The sequence below is a fragment of the Tachysurus vachellii genome, chromosome 19 (assembly GCF_030014155.1).
Source record: "Tachysurus vachellii isolate PV-2020 chromosome 19, HZAU_Pvac_v1, whole genome shotgun sequence".
Classification (NCBI taxonomy): domain Eukaryota; kingdom Metazoa; phylum Chordata; class Actinopteri; order Siluriformes; family Bagridae; genus Tachysurus; species Tachysurus vachellii.
The window spans coordinates 9,906,942-9,925,876 of NC_083478.1; the positions used below are offsets into that span (position 1 = coordinate 9,906,942).

At 38.4% G+C, this 18,935-nt stretch overlaps 1 protein-coding gene across 6 annotated transcripts in view; it reads left to right on the top strand.

Annotated features, from left to right (window-relative positions):
- atp2b3b (ATPase plasma membrane Ca2+ transporting 3b) overlaps nucleotides 1-18,278 on the top strand; it is a 43,704-nt gene extending 25,426 nt beyond the window's left edge. For 2 of the 6 annotated variants that reach the window (XM_060895149.1, XM_060895151.1), the window contains 8 exons: nucleotides 2,559-2,750; nucleotides 3,117-3,330; nucleotides 3,847-4,058; nucleotides 4,215-4,322; nucleotides 4,645-4,827; nucleotides 8,734-8,887; nucleotides 12,151-12,168; nucleotides 14,218-14,385. In XM_060895149.1, the coding sequence (XP_060751132.1) occupies nucleotides 2,559-2,750; nucleotides 3,117-3,330; nucleotides 3,847-4,058; nucleotides 4,215-4,322; nucleotides 4,645-4,827; nucleotides 8,734-8,887; nucleotides 12,151-12,168; nucleotides 14,218-14,243 (1,107 nt within the window). In that variant the 3' untranslated portion in view covers nucleotides 14,244-14,385. Of the gene's footprint in view, nucleotides 1-2,558; nucleotides 2,751-3,116; nucleotides 3,331-3,846; nucleotides 4,059-4,214; nucleotides 4,323-4,644; nucleotides 4,828-8,733; nucleotides 8,888-12,150; nucleotides 12,169-14,217 lie in introns of all 6 variants that reach the window. The other 4 variants (XM_060895147.1, XM_060895148.1, XM_060895152.1 and 1 more) reach the window with 3 other exon arrangements.
- Nucleotides 18,279-18,935: the final 657 nt, after the last annotated feature.

Consider the following 18,935-nt stretch of genomic DNA (forward strand, 5'->3'; position numbering starts at 1 on the left):
ACCTGTGATGCTGACAGTGGGAGCACTGCATGTGGAGTACATCACCCTTCTGGTTCTGGAGAATTCCACTTTGGACATCATCCTCGGGTGTTCGTGGCTTATACAACACCACCGAGAGCTCTCTTGGGAAACCGGTTTGTCTCACTGTTTGTCGACCTGTTTCCCTCAACCGCCGTTATGACGTAGTCCATCCATATCCAGAGTACTAGTATGTACCACTTCTATTTAAAGCCCTCACCAGAATATTCCCTCCAGGATTCCAGTCAAATATCAGGAGTATGCCGACATATTCTGTCCCAAGAGAGCTTCATAGCTACCACCTCATAGGCCATGGGATTGTACGATTGATCTCCTACCAGGTGAACCAGTGCCCAGAGGAAGGATCTACCCTCTGTCAATGCCCGAACAAAAGGCCATGGAAGAGTACATCCAAGAAGCTTTCGCTCAAGGCTATGTCCATCCATCTACCGCTCCAGCCGCTTCCAGCTTCTTCTTCATACTGTAGCTAAGAAGGACGGAGGCCTCCAACCATGTATTGATTACCGGTTACTCAACAGTATCACCACCAAGTTCCGTTACCCCCTTCCCCTCGTCCCAATTGCCTTGGAACAACTATGTAACTGCAAGATCTTCACTAAGCTTGATCTAAGAAGTGCATACAACCTGGCCAGTGGAAGACGGCGTTTGTGACACCGACATTCCACTACGAATATTTGGTGATGCTGTATGGCTTAGTGAACGCGCCAGGACTTTATGCACCATGTGTTCCGGGACTTCCTGAATCAGCTCGTGATTGTCTATATCAACGATATCCTCATCTTTTCTAAATCTTTACCAGAACATATCCAACACATCACTGAGTCCTACGGAAGCTCCGGGAACACCATTTGTCCTTCAAAGCCGAAAAGTGTGTAGCCTTTCTAAGATATATGGTATCATCTACTGGAATTTCTATGGATGAGGGGAAGGTGAAAGCAGTTCAGAATTGGCCAATTCCCAGCACCATCAAAGAGATTCAACGCTTCCTGGGATTTGCTAACTTCTGCAGACGGTTTATCCACAACTTCAGCCTCATAGTCACACCCCTCACCTCACTCCTCCGAGGCAAACCGAAGTCCCTGCCCTGGTCTCCCTTAGCTATGAAGGCCTTCAAAGAGCTGAAAGAAGCCTTCACCCAAGGTCCAGTACTCATTAATCCTAATCCACAACTTCGCTTCACTGTAGAAGTAGACGCCTCCTCTACAGGTGTCGGGGCATTTCTTTCACAACCCCACAGTAAGACCCATGTACTCCATTCATGTGCCTTCTTCTTCCGCAGGTTCACCCCGGCAGAGGTCAACTATGACATACAGTAGGTAACCGCAAACTCCTAGCCATAAAACTGGCCCTGGAAGAATGGAGACACTGGTTAGAGGGCGCCCAATCCCCATTTACAGTATTCACGGATCACAAGAATTGAATATATCTCTGAGACGCTCAAAGGTTGAACCCTCGTCAAGCTTGCTGGGCCTTGTTCTTCACTCGTTTCAACTTCACCATCACCTACCGTTCAGGAGTGAAGAACAAGAAAGCTGATGCTTTATCCTGCATCCACACGCTTGACGAGGAATCTGAGCAACCAGTGACCATCCTTCCATTCTCCATGATCGTCAGTCCCATTCAGTGGACACCTGAAGAGGGAAATCCTGTCCATCCACCACTGGAATGTCCACCCAATGTTCGGTTCATACTTTCATCTCGAAGCATGACCCTCATCAACCAAACCATACCTCTGTTGGCACTGGTCACCCTGTCATCAGTCTAAGCCTCTCACTCCTCCAGGGGAAGTTCTGGTGGCCCGAGATGGCCCAAGATGTCAGGAGGTTTGTTTTAGGATGCTCAGTCTGTGCCACTACCAAAACTATGGGCATGTCCAGTGACATGACAGAGTTGAGAAAAGTATAACTTTAGGCAAATATGGAACGACTTGATGGGGTGAATTCCAATGGGAGAGAAGAAAATAGAGCACACAGTGCTTCCCATTTATCTTGTATGATATGATGCATATATACACTAATGAATTTTATATACAAATACTCTACCTACAGAACGTTTCATTTCCACTGATCAATTTTATTACAATGGCAAGCAGTGTTAGGGATGTATACTGGCGACCTCAGTCACCTTATGGTGACTTGCAGTGATAAAATCACTATATGTGTTATTGTAGCATGAGACTTGGTACTGGTCTGTGCACTCAGAGCTTAACAGAATGTTCCATAAGATTTCAAATGCTTATTAATAAGTACTTTACTCATTAAGTCAGTATCAGTAATAATGATTACCATAAAATGATACTATCAAAATGTCTACTAATACTCATGCTCATTATAGGAGGTTGAATGGTATAAATGCATTCCTATTAATACATTTGTTGTTTGTTATTTATTGCACAAAATGTTCAAATTTGTAAGAAATGTGCTTTATAGTACAAGTATTACACGTGTTTTTCGCTTTTTTCTGTATCTCTCTAGCTTCCATTGTCTCTGACTGACTTTCTATATTCCTCTATTTTTTAGGGCATAGCTGGAACTGATGTAGCTAAAGAGGCCTCAGATATCATCCTGACTGATGATAATTTCAGTAGCATTGTGAAGGCAGTCATGTGGGGTCGGAATGTCTATGACAGCATCTCAAAATTCCTGCAGTTTCAGCTAACTGTCAATGTGGTGGCCGTCATAGTGGCCTTCACCGGTGCCTGTATTACACAGGTAATACACAAACATACTGCACACAGTTTATATTCTGTGTACACATACACTTGGCACAAACTTTGATACTTTTTAAACAAAAATTTAAAAGCCAGTGACTGCATTGCTGTGGAAAGTGTGTATTTCTGCAGTGTGAAGACCTATCACCATTTAGCTCTGTAGCAGGTTACTAGAACCTACTGCATTGCACCTCACTGGCAGGCAGGGGATTGTGGGAAAAGCATTAGTCTGTGTGCTGTTCCCCCTACTGGAGGTTGTTAGTACTGTGCATTAAACATTCTCACATCTAATGATAATAATGATCACTGGAATTCCAAGACAGAAAATTGCATTTATTTATGAATATCATTGTGCATGTTTATGCAGGACTCTCCTCTGAAAGCAGTGCAGATGCTATGGGTGAACCTGATTATGGACACATTTGCATCACTTGCCCTGGCCACTGAACCACCCACTGAAGCCTTGCTATTGAGAAAACCCTATGGCCGTAACAACCCCCTCATCTCCCTCACCATGATGAAGAACATCCTGGGGCATGGCGTCTATCAGCTTGTTATCATCTTCACTCTGCTCTTTGTTGGTAAAGATATAAATTTAGAAATGAGTAAAGAATAATCAGATACTTAGTCCAATTGATTGTATTTCAAAGACAATTACGTTTATTGTATTATCTCAGTTATTAGGAATCAAAACAATATTTATTAAAATATACAAATATAAAACTTTGTGGTAAGTATGAATTATGCAAATATAAGACTGAACTGCTGAACATTTAACAACCACAGGTTGTTAAACAGATATATTAAGTAAAAATTGTTTTATTAAAAAATAATAGTAGTTAAAATTAGTAGTTTTGTTTATACGATTAATATTTATATGATATTTTAAAATTAATAATCAATAATTAATTTATAATTAATAATATTTGCATTTATAAATAACTAATATTTTAGTACATTAATAATATTTTCTGTAATTTTCTGTCACTTTTATTATTATTACATTTAAAAAAGCAAAAAAGTTTCATTTTAATTTTGAAACATTAAATTTGTCCTAACTTTGACCCCATCTCCTGTGCCTCTTTTATTCCGTGCAGGAGAAAAGATCTTTAACATTGACAGCGGGCGCAATGCTCCACTGCACTCGCCCCCCACTGAGCACTACACAATCATCTTTAACACCTTCGTCCTCATGCAGCTTTTCAATGAGATCAATGCTCGCAAGATTCATGGAGAGAGGAATGTGTTTGATGGCATCTTTGGTAACCCTATATTCTGCAGCATCGTGCTGGGCACCTTCGGCGTGCAGGTCTCACACTTAGTACCTTTAAAGCAATTAAGAATTAACATGAAGTGTGACTGGCTCTGATTGTGTCTCGACTGTGATATTCATAGGGTGAAGTTAGGAGAAGGCTTTCATGCATAGTTCTGTGTGGCCTGTGATTTGTGTGTGTTCACTGTGCAGATTATTATAGTGCAGTTTGGAGGTAAGCCCTTTAGCTGTGCCCCTCTCAACATGGAGCAGTGGCTGTGGTGCCTCTTTGTCGGAGTTGGAGAGCTTCTGTGGGGTCAGGTAAGGAGATGAAGGAGAGACAAATGTTAATGAACTGAATCAAGTAAAACATATTTGTTATGTATCATGCACTCAAAAACAGGTTCTATAAACAGACGGAGCCAGTAGATTAATTCTTCCTCACACCACAGGAACACAATAGATAGGACCCAAAAATCAAAGCTTTAAATTCTACATGGAAAATACATTTTGTTTTTGTTTCTTTTTAACTGAAAGCAGTCGCTGACACAAGCTTAGTAGTACATACATATTTTTAAACATACAGCCATTTTTCTCTACCCATTTAAAATGTTAAATATTACCATCTTTTTCTGTGCTCCAGGTTATTGCCACAGTGCCCACCAGTCATCTGAAGTGTCTGAAAGAGGCAGGTACAGGACCAGGCACAGATGAGATGACTGAGGATGAGCTGGCTGAGGATGAGGAGGAGATTGACCATGCTGAAAGAGAGCTACGCAGAGGCCAGATCCTCTGGTTCAGAGGCCTCAACCGCATCCAGACTCAGGTGCTGTGTGTGTGCCTGTAGCCTCTCTCCCCTGACCCCATTCATTGGTAGAAGTAGTGCTATTAGTTCTAGTTGCTTTGGTATTTGTGGAAAGTAGAATATCATCATTGTCAAAGAATATTGTTTTTTTTTTGTTTGTTTTTTTGCTTGGTCTACCTCTCCTTTCTTTCTAGATGCTTTCTAAGAGTCAGCAAAACATCAACTCATTACCTCTTTGTCTTTTTTTCTGTTGACTCTGGGACCCTTTACTAAAATGAGAATAGATTTCTCTGACAGTGATTTATAAAACCCCTCTCCTGTTCAGATCTGTGTTACTCTCTTATTCTGTTATGTAAGTGGAGTCCTTTAGAGGTCTTAATTGCTTAGTTTTACTTTTACCTCTGTGCTACAGGGTTCATCCAGTCGGAGTCTATGGAACATCCTTGTACTGCTCTTCTTAATTTTGACAATAAGGGCTTTTTATTGCTATATAATTTAAATGTTTAACATTTTAACAACTATTATGATACAATACTACCATACTAACAAATTAGAAAGTTTTTTATTTTATTTTATTTATTATCCTTGTAAACATGGTGTATGATTATGTATACAAGAGTCTTTCTCTTTTTTACACCTGACTCTGATTCAGCGTCCACCATAAAGACTCTCACACTTACTTCAACCAATATCAAAACTATTTTGTTGGTTTTTTCCTTACTATTAATCTACCTCCCTGCTTTAACTTTATTTAATTAATCCCTTCTTTTACCAAAAAAAGGTGTGTCTTATACAGGGATTTTTTTATATGGAGCAATAAATTCACAAAAGCAGGTCACCTATCTGACCAACACTAATTGATTGATGATTGATGTTTGATTGTCGTCTTGGATATCCAGATGGACAAAGCTTTGTATGCAGACTTACTGTATGTGTGTGTGTGTTTGTGTGTGTGTGTGTGTGTGTGTGTGTGTGTGTGTGTGTGTGTGTTATATTGAATGTGTTCTTACTGTTGGAACAGTGCTTTTTACTTCTTTCTGCCTCTTAAACATGTAATAGCACAGGTAGGAAAGAGACAGCTGAGCACAGTAGAAGAGCTTTGAAGTGCTCTGTCTCTCCCCCTCAAGACACTATGAGGAGATGTGTGATGATGTCTGTGGGCTCTTAGCTAGGACTTTGCAGAGTGTGGTTGTTAAATTGGTTTCCTTGAAGCCAGTTGTGGTTTACCAGACCTGGATAATAGGCTGAGTGAATGATAGAACGTGAGCTGGTGCAAAAAAAATAGAGGAATCCAAAAAGGATGCACAGAACACAACACTGAGACAGATGACAGTATGTGTAGAGCCCTGTAAAAAGTAGACTGTAGCTCAGACAGGATCTGCAGACTCAGACTCAGAGAATGAACAGTGTGGACAAAGTGTATGATTAAATTAACTCCTTCAAGTCCCTGATTGTTCAATTATTCAGCAAAAAGCATGTTATTCTGTACGTAGTATGAATTATTCATTAACTACAGTGGAATTAGTGGTTTCAAGAGTAAGGTTTGTACATGAGTCTTGGGATGTTATAGGGTTTAAACAATTATTTTTATTTACAATGATTATCAAAAACTTTTGTTAGCTGACACCTTCTAGAATATGGTAGAATTTTATTCTATATTATATGACAGTTTAATATTGATATTGGGATAAACTGCAGTACAACTTTCTGAACAAAATATTTCTTGTCGTCTTGATTGGCTTTAAAACTGCTGCACTGCTGTTATCTTGGTAATCTCATAGCAAATCTTGACTAAGCTGTGATGTTTGTGTATAGAACAAAAAACAGAATAGGCGTTCCAATAGTTTTTAGAAGGGACTAATTGATAGATAAAAAATAACATAAAAATTTTAATTCAAATTAAAATGCACTTTGTGATCCTACGCTATAGACGTCCTCTAACCCCTTTTGCAGGAGCACATTTTAATAATCAAGCCATAATTTCAAATATGCGGCACCTATGCACTTACTATGCCCGTATTGGAGCCATCCTAAAATGTTTCAGCCAGAGAAATGAAATTAGGTACGCAATGTGAAAAATAACAGCACTGTATTTATATTGCAGTTACAACCTTTTATACATAAAATAAATTAAAAATGTACTAGCCATATTAGAATTTAACACAGTTGATGGTGATTTTCACCACTTTTTGTAATGGACACCAATTTTTTTATGGACTCATGGTGGTCCATGAATCCCTCTAGGATGATTATGTCTATAGACTACAGGTTTGAGGGGTTGTCCCAGGGCTTGCATCTTATCTACAAATAATTACTCATAGTTTTAAAGTTCACACACATATTTTGCAGTTGTAAAGTAGCTGAGCAAATAGTCTGAGAGAGAACAGGACTTCCAGAAGTATGAGCACACATAGTCACACTCACAGAAATGCCCAGTCTTTAGGGATTGCTAACACTTACATTGTCTTTCATTTATTGCTGTACTCACTAAAATGCACATATACATGACTATGATGGATGAAGACTGCAAGGTTTAACATATGAGTGGCATCACAGAAGTGCTAACAAAGCCCCTTACAAAATTTGCATTGATCCTCTCCTTGCTTGACACAGAGTTGGCAAAACACAACACACATTATAGCAGCAAAGCTCATATCATCCGTCAACTGAATCTGATCAAGGCTTTAATTCAAGGGTGACTCTCGCTAAGAGTGTTCACTCCAGCCATCATGACTGCTCTTCTGAAAGAGATAATCAGATTAATGGAGCACTGATTCCCCTGCAGGTGAACAAGAGGTTTTACCGTAATTCTTAAATGAAGGGCTAATTTTTGTTGTCCGAAAGTTTAATCATTTGGTGTAATAGTTTTTTAAGGCTAGAGACTATGTTTTGAAGTGTTGAACTTATATGTTCACACACAGCCTCTGCAGTTTTGCCCATAATAGGTGTGTAACATATTGACATCGTATTTGTTAAATGTTCCATATGTTCATGTCTGTATTCTGATTTATATCCATAGTGGGCATTACCCAAACTGGAAAGTTAGTTTGTTATTACTTTTTCCCTAGTTAAATATGAATCCTAATCTTAATATGAAAACACCGGAGAAGCTGTCAGCTCTGTCAGTATAGTCTCTGAATTCTGGCTCTAACAGCCTCAACCTCTGCTACATTCAAGAATTTCTCTCAATCCCACTTGCACACTTATTATTTTGTGTTGTACTTACCCCACACTATTATCTTACAAATTTAATGAGTTCTGCTTTACAAAACACAAACAAACTAATAGTTTAATTCAAACCAATATGACCCTGATCAGCCAGTTACTAAGAATGAATAAATTAACACCGTAAATTAATTTTGCAGTGACTCATATTAATGGTAACTGAACAAGTTCTTGGGAACATTGGAGCTGCCCATCTTACTGCTTGCTTGGCTCAGGAAAGTAAAAAAAACCTCCTCTCGTGCTACTTTTCTGTTGCAACATCCTGATCCTAGTCCTGATAAACACCTGTAGTCTTAACCAGATGCCCAAAAATAGTGCTGGTTTTTATTTCTGTTTACGTTATTTGTTCATTGCAAATAGTATTTGCAAATTCATATTTGGTTACATCCCTAGTGCATAACGAAGGAATGTACCAGATTTTTGAGGGCTAAAGTCGAATTGATTAGAAACAGTCATAGCATATTGTTCTGATGGACTTGAAAGTGTGTTTTGATGCTTATACTAAAGAATGTTTGTGTCTGTACTTTAAAGCTGCTTTATTGTGAATGTCCACATGGCCAAGAGCCATTTTTATATGCTATAACAATTTTCACTTGGTACAGTGTTACCACAAATTTATTCTCCTCCTGGATTTCTCCTCTTGCTCTGTCCTTTCCTCTCTGAAGTATGTGTGTGTGTTATGGTTCTCTCTCTCTCCTGCAGATGGAGGTAGTGAGTACATTCAAGAGGAGTGGTTCGTTTCAGGGTGCAGTGAGACGGCGCTCCTCTGTGCTCAGCCAGCTCCATGACGTAACCAATATTTCTACCCCCACTCACGTAGTTCTCTCCACTGCCAATGCAAGCGCCGCCCCTGGGAGTGAGTCCCCCTGCTTTCCCTGTGACAGACATAACACACAGTATACATAGAAACATCGGCACATTATACACAGAGACAGACGCACACATCTCACACCTCTAACTGATAGCAGAGTTACACTGACAACACACAGAATAAATGTTTCAGAAACACTCTGCAGCACGCCTACTTGCCCACATACACACATTGCACTTGTGCACTGTATATCATGTACTGTATATCTACTGTTTTTTATTGCAAAGTGGTTATTGTGGTTTCTGTGGGTGGCTCTTTGCAAGCTGGGCTGTAATTGTGTGGAGTGCTGTTTGCGTGTCCCTCCCTCCCCTCCGTCTTGCCGTGTTGGTCCTCTCCTCTTGCTGTTTGGTTTTCCTTGTTTGTTGGGTTTGGTTTTGTTTTCTGTATCCTCTGGATGGGCCAATTAAGCCATTCTCTCTCTCTCTCACTTGCTCTGCTGCTGTCTCTTTGCTTTTATTCGATCAGAGCACTTAACAGCCTCAGTGCACTCTGTTATGTGCCATGTCGGCTCCTCTGACGTGGAGATGTTTGCAGTTTAGAGTTTCCCTCTTAGGGTTGGGTTACATGCAGATTCCAGCAACCACTTTAGAGCTATATGTAGTCATTCATAATGCAACAATAGCTCAAGTAGACAAGCCATCCCAGTCTATACTTCCCTAAAGTCTTGCAAAGTTTGCAAAGTACATTGGAGTGCATATTACTGCCTGTAGAATGATGGTGCATAGAAATGGAATTCTGCTGTCATCTGATCATGTAGCACAACCATCGTTCCTGCCCTCAGAGGAAAAAAAAATTAACTGAATCTGAAGAAATGCAGAGAGAACATGGCAGCCCCTTCTTTTTTTTCAGGAGGTTTCTGTTGTCAAGCGTGTTTTTCTGTGGCACAAAGCTAAAACCCAAAAGCGTTTCCGGTAATTAAACACACAAAAGTTTGCTCTGTCCCTGTGTAAGGGGTAAACCTTCGAGTATAAGCCCTATAAGGTTTTGATCTCTATCTATCTCTATCTCTTTTTTCCACATGGTTATTTTAAATAATGCAGACTGTGCTTTGTCAGTATGAGATTTTGTGAAAGCACCTCCTAATGTTTCTGTACTTCTTACTTCCACAGATCCACCTGTCAGCTCTGAATGTCTCTCTCTCTCTCTCTCTCTCTCTCTCTCTCTCTCTCTCTGTCTCTCTCTCTCTCTCTCTCTCTCTCTCTTTCTCTCTCTCTCTCTGTCTCTCTCTCTCTCTCTTTCTCTCTCTCTCTCTCTCTCTCTCTCTCTCTCTCTCTCTCTCTCTCTCTCTCTCTACCATTGGTTCATTGTTTTTTTATGATTGGTATTTTTCCTGTCTTCTACCTTTTTCTGTAGGCTACCTGTTCAGCTCTCAAGTCCTCTTTCAGAAATATTAAGACGATTATATATATATATATATATATATATAATTATACAACATGTACAGCAGCAAAACAGTTCTGTACCACCTGATTAGTGATTGTTATAGGTTTCTTTTCATAGTTTATATAATAGTGTTAAAAAAAGAATTTGGAAAGCTTCTCAAACAACGAGATGAATTTACAGTAGCTTTTCCATTATTATGTTAGCCTTCTCCCTTCATCTCTCCTTTGTTTGCACGTCTTGACTTCGGTAGCAGGTTACAAATTTCCTCGCCCCATACCCCACAGCTGTCTGTTTTGTGTGTGACTACATGCTACATCTATTCGTGCTTTGTAGGTGTCTCATCCCATTTCATCTTGATTTACATTTGTGTGTGTGTGTGTGTGTCTTCTCATGTCTACGATTCAGTGTAAGTCTCCCATACTCATCTGCTAAGTGCCTGGCTCTTAAGTCACCTCAGTCATTCACCTGATTTTTTTCTCTTCTGGCTACATTAAAATTTGCAAGCAGAAGTCACTATATGCTAACACATTTTTTTCAGCCCCATCCTCAAATAGGTGTTAATTAAGCATTAATTAAGTAATTTATAAATGTGAGAAAATTGTTTCTGTGCTAATATATACTTTATGTATAGTTAAAAGCATGAAAAAATTATGCTATTTTATACAGATGTTTATAGAGTATATTGTTCAGCTCTCTAAATCATGTTTGATTTTATATGGGGTTTTGTAACACATGCTTACACTGTGAACCAGAGGCTAAAAAGGACACTGCCACTGATGGATATTCATGTTTACCTCTTGCCTGTTAGCGCTCTCATTTGTATAAACATTTACCGTGTATGGTAACAGTCCACTGCCAAATGCACATATACTCTGTCAATCACTGTGCGTGTGCTGAGGAGGGTTTTCATTGGGAAATCTTTATAACTAAACATGAGTTATAAAAGCTTTTCCTGTTGCTTGAAGCTTTGGTTACTTGCAGTAAATCTGGCCTTTTCATCTTTGTCTTAATGAGTTAATAAGAGTGAGAATTATTTAAGAATTTCCCTTTTTTTCTTTTAATTAACATTCTCACGATCACATTCATGTGGATTTCCACTGAAACCATAACTAATCTGTTCATTTTCATTGGTTTACTGAAGAAGTAAAGGTTGACTAACCTTTCATTAAAGCCATGAAGTCATGCTGATGATCTCGACTCTCAGAATGCAAGTTCTGGACTTGACAGGAATTTATAAGATCATCAGGAAGTGAGGCCATTTATTTAACAGGTCATCCTCATCAACTCAGTTTTCATCACAGCTTCTTAAAGCATTTCTTATCTTCTGCTTCTACTCACTCTGTTTTTGCTTCAGTGACCCTTATTTAGCTACAAATGATTTGCAGAACATCTTTGGGAGAAGTAAATATTTATTGAATGGAGCATATTTTGATTTTTTTTTTTTTTTAACGGTCAAGTTTTTCCATCAAGCATTTTTCTTTGAAGGACAGTGTGGGGAGACAGTTGACTCTAATCTGGCATGCTAACATCCAGAGCAAAGACAAAATATCATTGAAACACCCAATTTTTTGCTTTCCTCCATTCCTCTACTGTGGGCATTATACTCGAACGTTTACCTGTATCCATGAAAAAAAATAAAATAAAATAAAGAACACAAAACAAAGAGCAAAAAGAAAACAACAAAAACGAGAACAATATCCAAATTGTTCAAGATTTGCAGGAGGTCGTTTTGTTTCTTGCTAACAAACAGGCTCTTTGGAAAAACAGATAAGCACTTAACCAAATGCTTGACTTTTTCTTCCTGTTTGGTTGTTTGGTTGTTGTTTTCTGTTGTTTGAATCTTTGTTTCTTTCTGGTTCATTTAGCCTCTTTTCCTTTGCTGGGTGAGTTTCTGACTGGGGAAGAGGGGTGGGAGAGGTGGGCTGCACCAGCCGCTGGCCACAGCAAAGGAATGTGCACTTAAATCTTCTCATCTTTAAACGTTATATACATCAGCAATGCGTGTGTATATGCCCTACTGCTTTGTTTTATTTGTCCTTACAGCATGAGACTGGCTGCATATCATCATGCACTCTCTTTCCTTTTCTTTTCTTTATGCACTTTTCTTTTGCTTCTGTAACAGAATGAGACAGCTGCACTGGACAAAGCACGTCACTGTGTGTGTTGGTTTCATATTGGCTCCTGTAGCTCCACTCTTCTCCTGATTATTCAGCTTGCAGTGAAATATATCAGCTCTTCTTTTCACCCTTCTGCACTTGTCTGCACTGCTGCATGTCAAAAAAATATGCTCTGCTCTCTCTCTCTTTCTTTCTCTCTCGCAGTCTCTCTCCCTGAATGAACCGCTCCACACCGCCATGCAGAATGATCCACTACTACTTAGCATGCTTCAGAATGGCTCCAAATCCTAATCCATATAAATTATGTTGCTTACAGGGACAACCATATTATACTGTACCAAGTCAGCGATCTGTGGGTGCTGATTCAGAGTCTTAGCCTCTAATTAAGGATTCAGAGGCTTAGCCGCTAAGCTAATGCTTACTGGGCCTGTCCTGATCTTGTCAGCATGACAGTGCTGCTGTCACAGCACTTGGTTTCATGCAGATGGATTGGCAAGAAACGTCTAACACGGTGAAAAATTTTTAGAATAAAAAAATTAATGAGCTCACAGTGTAGCCTATTGCATACTGCCGTCTACTAATCAGCCTGTAAGACGCCATATTAATTCTACAATTCACAAAGCCCATCACATTTCATTAGCATTAAATGCCAAAAAAGTATTTTCATAGCATTTACCAATAACAAAATTTTAATAATATTAAGTTCAGACAGCTGTATAACTCCTCTCTTTCATAACACTTCACATTAACACTCATTGGTTGATGGCTTCATTAGGCTATGCATGCTACAACATGATGCCCCACTGACTAAAATGCTGTCACTTTATTTGCATATGTGTGATGTAACCACACCCCTGATTATTATGAGACCAAATGAGTCATCAGTCATACTGCCTTTAGACTGTTGGTGCATCGCGGGCGCATCATCCCTCCATCCCACCAACTGGGACCCCAGTCACTCATCTGCGTACCTTCTTAACTCTAAGGCTGTGTGTCTGTGTGTGTATTAAGGCATCCTTTGTCATTTCATCACACTGTGTTTCTCAGGATCTGCTCGTGTCTGTCACTCTTTTCTTTTCTTTCTAATTGGTTGGTATACACACATAGCAAGCATTCATTTTGTGTTGGCTGTATTTGTACCTGTGTGCTTCCATTTGTCTTTGTCTGTGCAAAGCCTGGTGTGTTCATTTTGAGTTCATGAGAATGAACATCCATCGTCTTGACTGAATAACAGTGGTAAACCAACTGGATAAGTCCATGTCCTGCTACCTCGCTTATAGTTTTGTTTTGTTTTGCATTTCTCTTTCTTTGAGAAACTCTTAAGATCTGGTTGCGCAATATATGTCAAAGATGACAAAAGATGAACCATAACTGCCTCACTTCAAATGTAAACAATGAAAAAATACAGACCTGAGGAATAAACTTGCTTAAAGTATTTTGAATAAGAAATTAATAAAATTAATTGTAAAGAATTGTACATTTTAACATTAAAATCATTAAAATGTTAAAATATTTCCTAAAGATTAAAATTGAATTAATATTGCAGCAACTTGATCTTGAGCTGTCTGTGCATTATAAGGCATGTCCAGAAAAGGCTCTGACTACCAGATACAAACTGAGAGATATCTTTGCTTCTACCCCTCTGTCCAAACGCACCCTTTTGTCCTTATTTTTTACTTTTCCCACTCCACCTTTTTCCTGTCTCTTCCTCTTCTCCTTCTTGTCCTTTCCCTTCTTAATCCCTACATATTATACTCTTCTTTTTTCTTTTTGTCCCTCTCTTGTTCCTTCTCCACATCCCATCCTGTCACTCAGATGCGGGTGGTGAAAGCGTTCCGTAGCTCCCTCTATGACGGCATTGAGAAGCCTGAGTCCAGGAACTCCATCCACAACTTCATGGCACATCCCGAGTTTCTCATCAATGACTTCATGCACAACATCCCGCTGATCGACGACACAGATATTGACGATGAGTCGGAGCTGTCCAAGCACAATCATCACCATCTGCACCCGGCCTTCCGCAAGCCACCTCCTCCCCCAGTCCAACGATCCCGTCCCCCACCACGTCCTTATCGCCAGTACAGCCTCCCAGCCACCCCTAACCGCAACAACAATGCTAATCAGAGCAGCGTGTACCACCTAACCCAACCCACAGAACATATCGCACACTGGACCACCCATTCCCGACAGATGTGCCCCCTTCTCAGCCTGGAGACTTCACTATGACTGCCTGCACTCCAGAGTAAGGGCACTTGATGGACTTTGGATACAGAGCAGAGACAAGACAACCATTGCTTCATTTGCATATCCGTGATATGATGGGGAACTCCTGGGGACACTGTATTGATCTGCTCAACCCTTAAACAACTCACAAAAGCTACCCATTTTCTCTGACCACCACTAATTGCTGTCCCTGAAAAAGTCTCATAAGTCTGCCTGGTTTTACAGCTTCACACATGCACTGCCTCCTCTCACTGTACTGAGAGGGGTTCGGTGTATTGTGCATCTGTGGTAACTGACACAAGGGTAGGAAGGTGAGCAACACTGAAATGGTTTATTTTCAAGTAAAAAAAAACTGCTGATATCTTAAAATGTAAGGATAGATATGATTCTGAGGGGAGTAGGATGTCATGCCAGATAGGATGTTTAAAGGTAAAATCATATCTGTGACTTGGCTTTCCAGAGTACAAAGGCATTACATGAAGGCAGAGTATGAGGTCAAATCACACCACTTTTTATTATTATTATTATTATTATTATTATTATTATTATTATTATTACCATCATCATAACTAGTTCTAAAGTCTATTACCACCATTAGTGTTCAGATTGTCATCACTATATTTGAAAATACAACTTTTATTACAATATAACTAATGCTTTACGGAGTAGCTTTAACACATTTATTTATTTATTTATTTATCTATTTATTTATTTATTTATTTATTTATTGTCTGCTCTAATTTTTTTTAAGTCTCGCTTTGTCTATTTCTGTGTGTGTGTATATGTGTTGTGTCTGTCCTAAAAAAAAAACTATAAAAATAAAACTAAAAAAATAAGTACTAACAAAACAAAGATACAATAAATTTAAAGTTATGTATAATTACATTTTAATGCGTCTACAAATAGCAAAACAAAATTAAACATTACTGCCATTCGTTTTTCCATTAATGAAATTATATTCGTGGAAAATGTAAGCAAATTTTACTGGCTGCCTATTGCTAAGTTCAACTAATAAATTTTCATTGGAGGTAAGACTTGTTTAAATGCAAAGCCATATTTTTGGCATTAAAAAACATTTACACGCATTGCTTGAAATTTGCTACAGGGTAGAAGATTTGGGCAAATACCCACAGAATATCCACTGATAGCAGGCTTTGTCAATTTTTAATCATATCAGTACAGGCCTGAGGATCACCTCTACGATCACACTGGCCATTATACAGCTTACTCTGGATGTGGACTTGCCCAGTATCAGCATTCCATTGCATTTTAGGACTGTTAATTTTGTTTCCTTTTAATCATTGTGCAAACTTCACCAACAAATGCATTTACCCTTTAAAGCATTGTAAAGTACTATGATTCACTCATAACCAATGCTTTCTGGCCCTTTAAATTCATTCATAGTCAATTTTGCTTTTTGGTTCATGTTTTGCTTTATTTAACATTGTCCAGTATTGCTAAATGTCTGTGATCAAGTCAAACATCTGACTGCAGACTGTGGTTTCAGGGTCTGAACCAGAAAAAGAAATGCTCATCTTATACTGCCACAATTTTCATCATGTGCGTAATGTCATAGAAATGAATGATGGACAATCTGTGAGACTGACATCACTTTTTGCACATGATCAGAGCTCACTGGTTTGTTTTAATGGTTAAAAATCCCTGTGCTCACCAGTGGACTCTGACAAAATGCAAACGCACTTTTCTTTGCTATAGATTTTTTGGTATCAGGCAGAAATGGTATACCAAAAAATTCAAATGCCATAACATACCACAACAAGCATGTTACTATGATACATACAACACTAGATTTGAGTACATTCCATTAATGTTCCATTGATCTGAGTGCCACAGGGTACAAAATCCTTTTGTACCCTGTAAAATTCCGGGTTGGCACTACCAAGATCATGTTGCTCCTAGTCAATGCATTGCAATGCAATACAATCATCTGGGAAATAGGACTGGCACTTATGCAACAGACTGCCCTGTCCACAGCTCTGTGAAATAAGCTTGATAACATGTACATAGGGCTCTCAGAAATCCTTTATCTGTATAGAATACTTTTCTAGAGTGCTCAGTTGTCAGCAACTGGCAAAATGAAAGTGTACAATGCAAGCATGAACGTTGATGGATCATGTTGTTGCATTGTTCAGTGGTGTCTGTGCAGAGCATGTGTTTATCATAGCACACCTTGCCATTATTGTTATAACTTCACATTTGTCTGTTGATGATCCATTTTCAATAGTCAATTTTACACTGTCTCTTTAGCGCTAGGTGGACATCCATTTCTCCTAATGGTCATTGATGTGATGTTGACTGCAAATGTTTTTCTCCAGTTCCTCTGCCCTTTTTCTTCTATATCTACAGAACAGAGCCTTGGACTGGAATGATGGAACTTACTACAAATTACATGTCATTGAATACACTGAATAAAATGTGTAGCCTAGCCACTTGTGATCCAGATTCTGGAGCTGATTGGCTTTCAGATATGTCAGCATAGTCAGGAGGACTATTAGAACATGGCAAAGTTTGAATTCTCCACCCATTTTAATTACTTCAGAGGTAAATATTTTATCCCTTTCCATAGGTGTTCAAACCATTGGAAGGGTCCGTGTTACAAACAGTCCCAGTGGAGTCTCATGAATTGAGAGCGCTGGTAGGTTTTAAGGAAGCATGGACCCATTTCAATGCACTGACAGTCAGCTCACTAAATCGATGGCCATTGAAGGCAGAAATGATCACTAAACTTGCTTAACTCATGATTATGATGTATTCTTTGCCTAATCTTATATAATCATAAACAGAGCTTAACTGCATCAAAATATTCTTAAAAGCTATAATTGTCTTTGAAGGGTGTCACTTCTAAATATCTTAAATTGTAGCCCCAATTTCATTCCACTGAAGGGTGATTTATATTAGATCAGAATTAAAATTTCCCTCCTCTCCAAGTCAGTTATCTGCAGATGAAAATTCAAAAAGTGTTGAAGGAATATTTAAAGGAAATCTAAAACTCCATTGTCTGCCTTTTTCCATTTTGTTGTAGGAAGTTCACTAAAGGTAAGGTGAAAAAATGTGAAAAGCATATATATTAATTATAAAAAGTATAAAATATTGTACAACTACACCAATGCTGTACATTTTTTGCCAAAAAGTGCACGTGCATCTTTTGTTTACAACTTAAGCACATTTTTTCCTTATATTATTTGTCTCTTCCCCTGTTTATTTTCTTTTTTTTGCTTTTTTTGCTTTTTTGTAAAATATTGAAATTAAACATCTTGTACATTATTATGATTATTATTATGATTATATAACTATTATTGTTTTCCAGCAGTGCTCTTTTAACTGATGGAAAAAAACAGACAGTTGCACATTCTCCTGAGCATACAATTACTGCGCTACAATGAACATAAAAAGACAAAAAAAAGAAGAGTAAAAAAATCCAGACTATTAAATATATTAATAATTACCTGCCTGTTACTTAAGAGATAAAGTATCTATATATGATGAAAGAACACACCTGTATACTGTAGACTAAACTGTATGGAAATCTAAGAATTTACTGGGAAAATAAGTCAACACTTTTTGTCTGTATAAAAAAAAAAAAGTATTGTACAATAATAACTTTGACCAGTGTCTGTGGCTGTGTTTCATTGTGTGGCTGTGCTTACTTCTTTAATATCATTTCTTTAAGAGAACAAACATCCATGAAAATAATAATGATCACACATTTGTTCCAAGCACAGAAGCAATAACATTGTTGGAAAATAAATCCTAAAGCCAGAGTGGGTGATTATTTTAGTATAGTTGTGAAACCATAGTTTTCAGTGAATGTACTGATAACTGGCCTTTCATTAGTATGACAAAGTGTAGAGAACTGTATTGGTGACTTTTCCCCTGTGTTCTTCCTGTGTTCATGTAGGTTTCCTCTTATGTAGGTTCTCCAGTTTCAAAAAAACAACATTCATATAAGTGATTTGCTGTGAAAATATCTGCATGGGTCCCTGTGATAGACTGACTTTTGATCCAGAGAAAATATCTGTCTTGTGCCCAGAGTTTCTGAGAAAGGTTCCAGAGCCACTGCACCCTTGAACAGGATAAAGCATGAATGAATGAAGTGCATTATAATTGTGATGCAAATGAAGTACATTTACAACATTTCGCCAACCTTGTTATAAAAAGTGACTTTACTAACCTTATTTTACCTATCAAAAAACATTCTTGTGTTCAGAAATTCAGAAATATCTCAGCAAACACAAAAAAATTGTTCAGTTATTTTTGGGTACCAAAAAAATTCTAGGAATGTTGTCTGT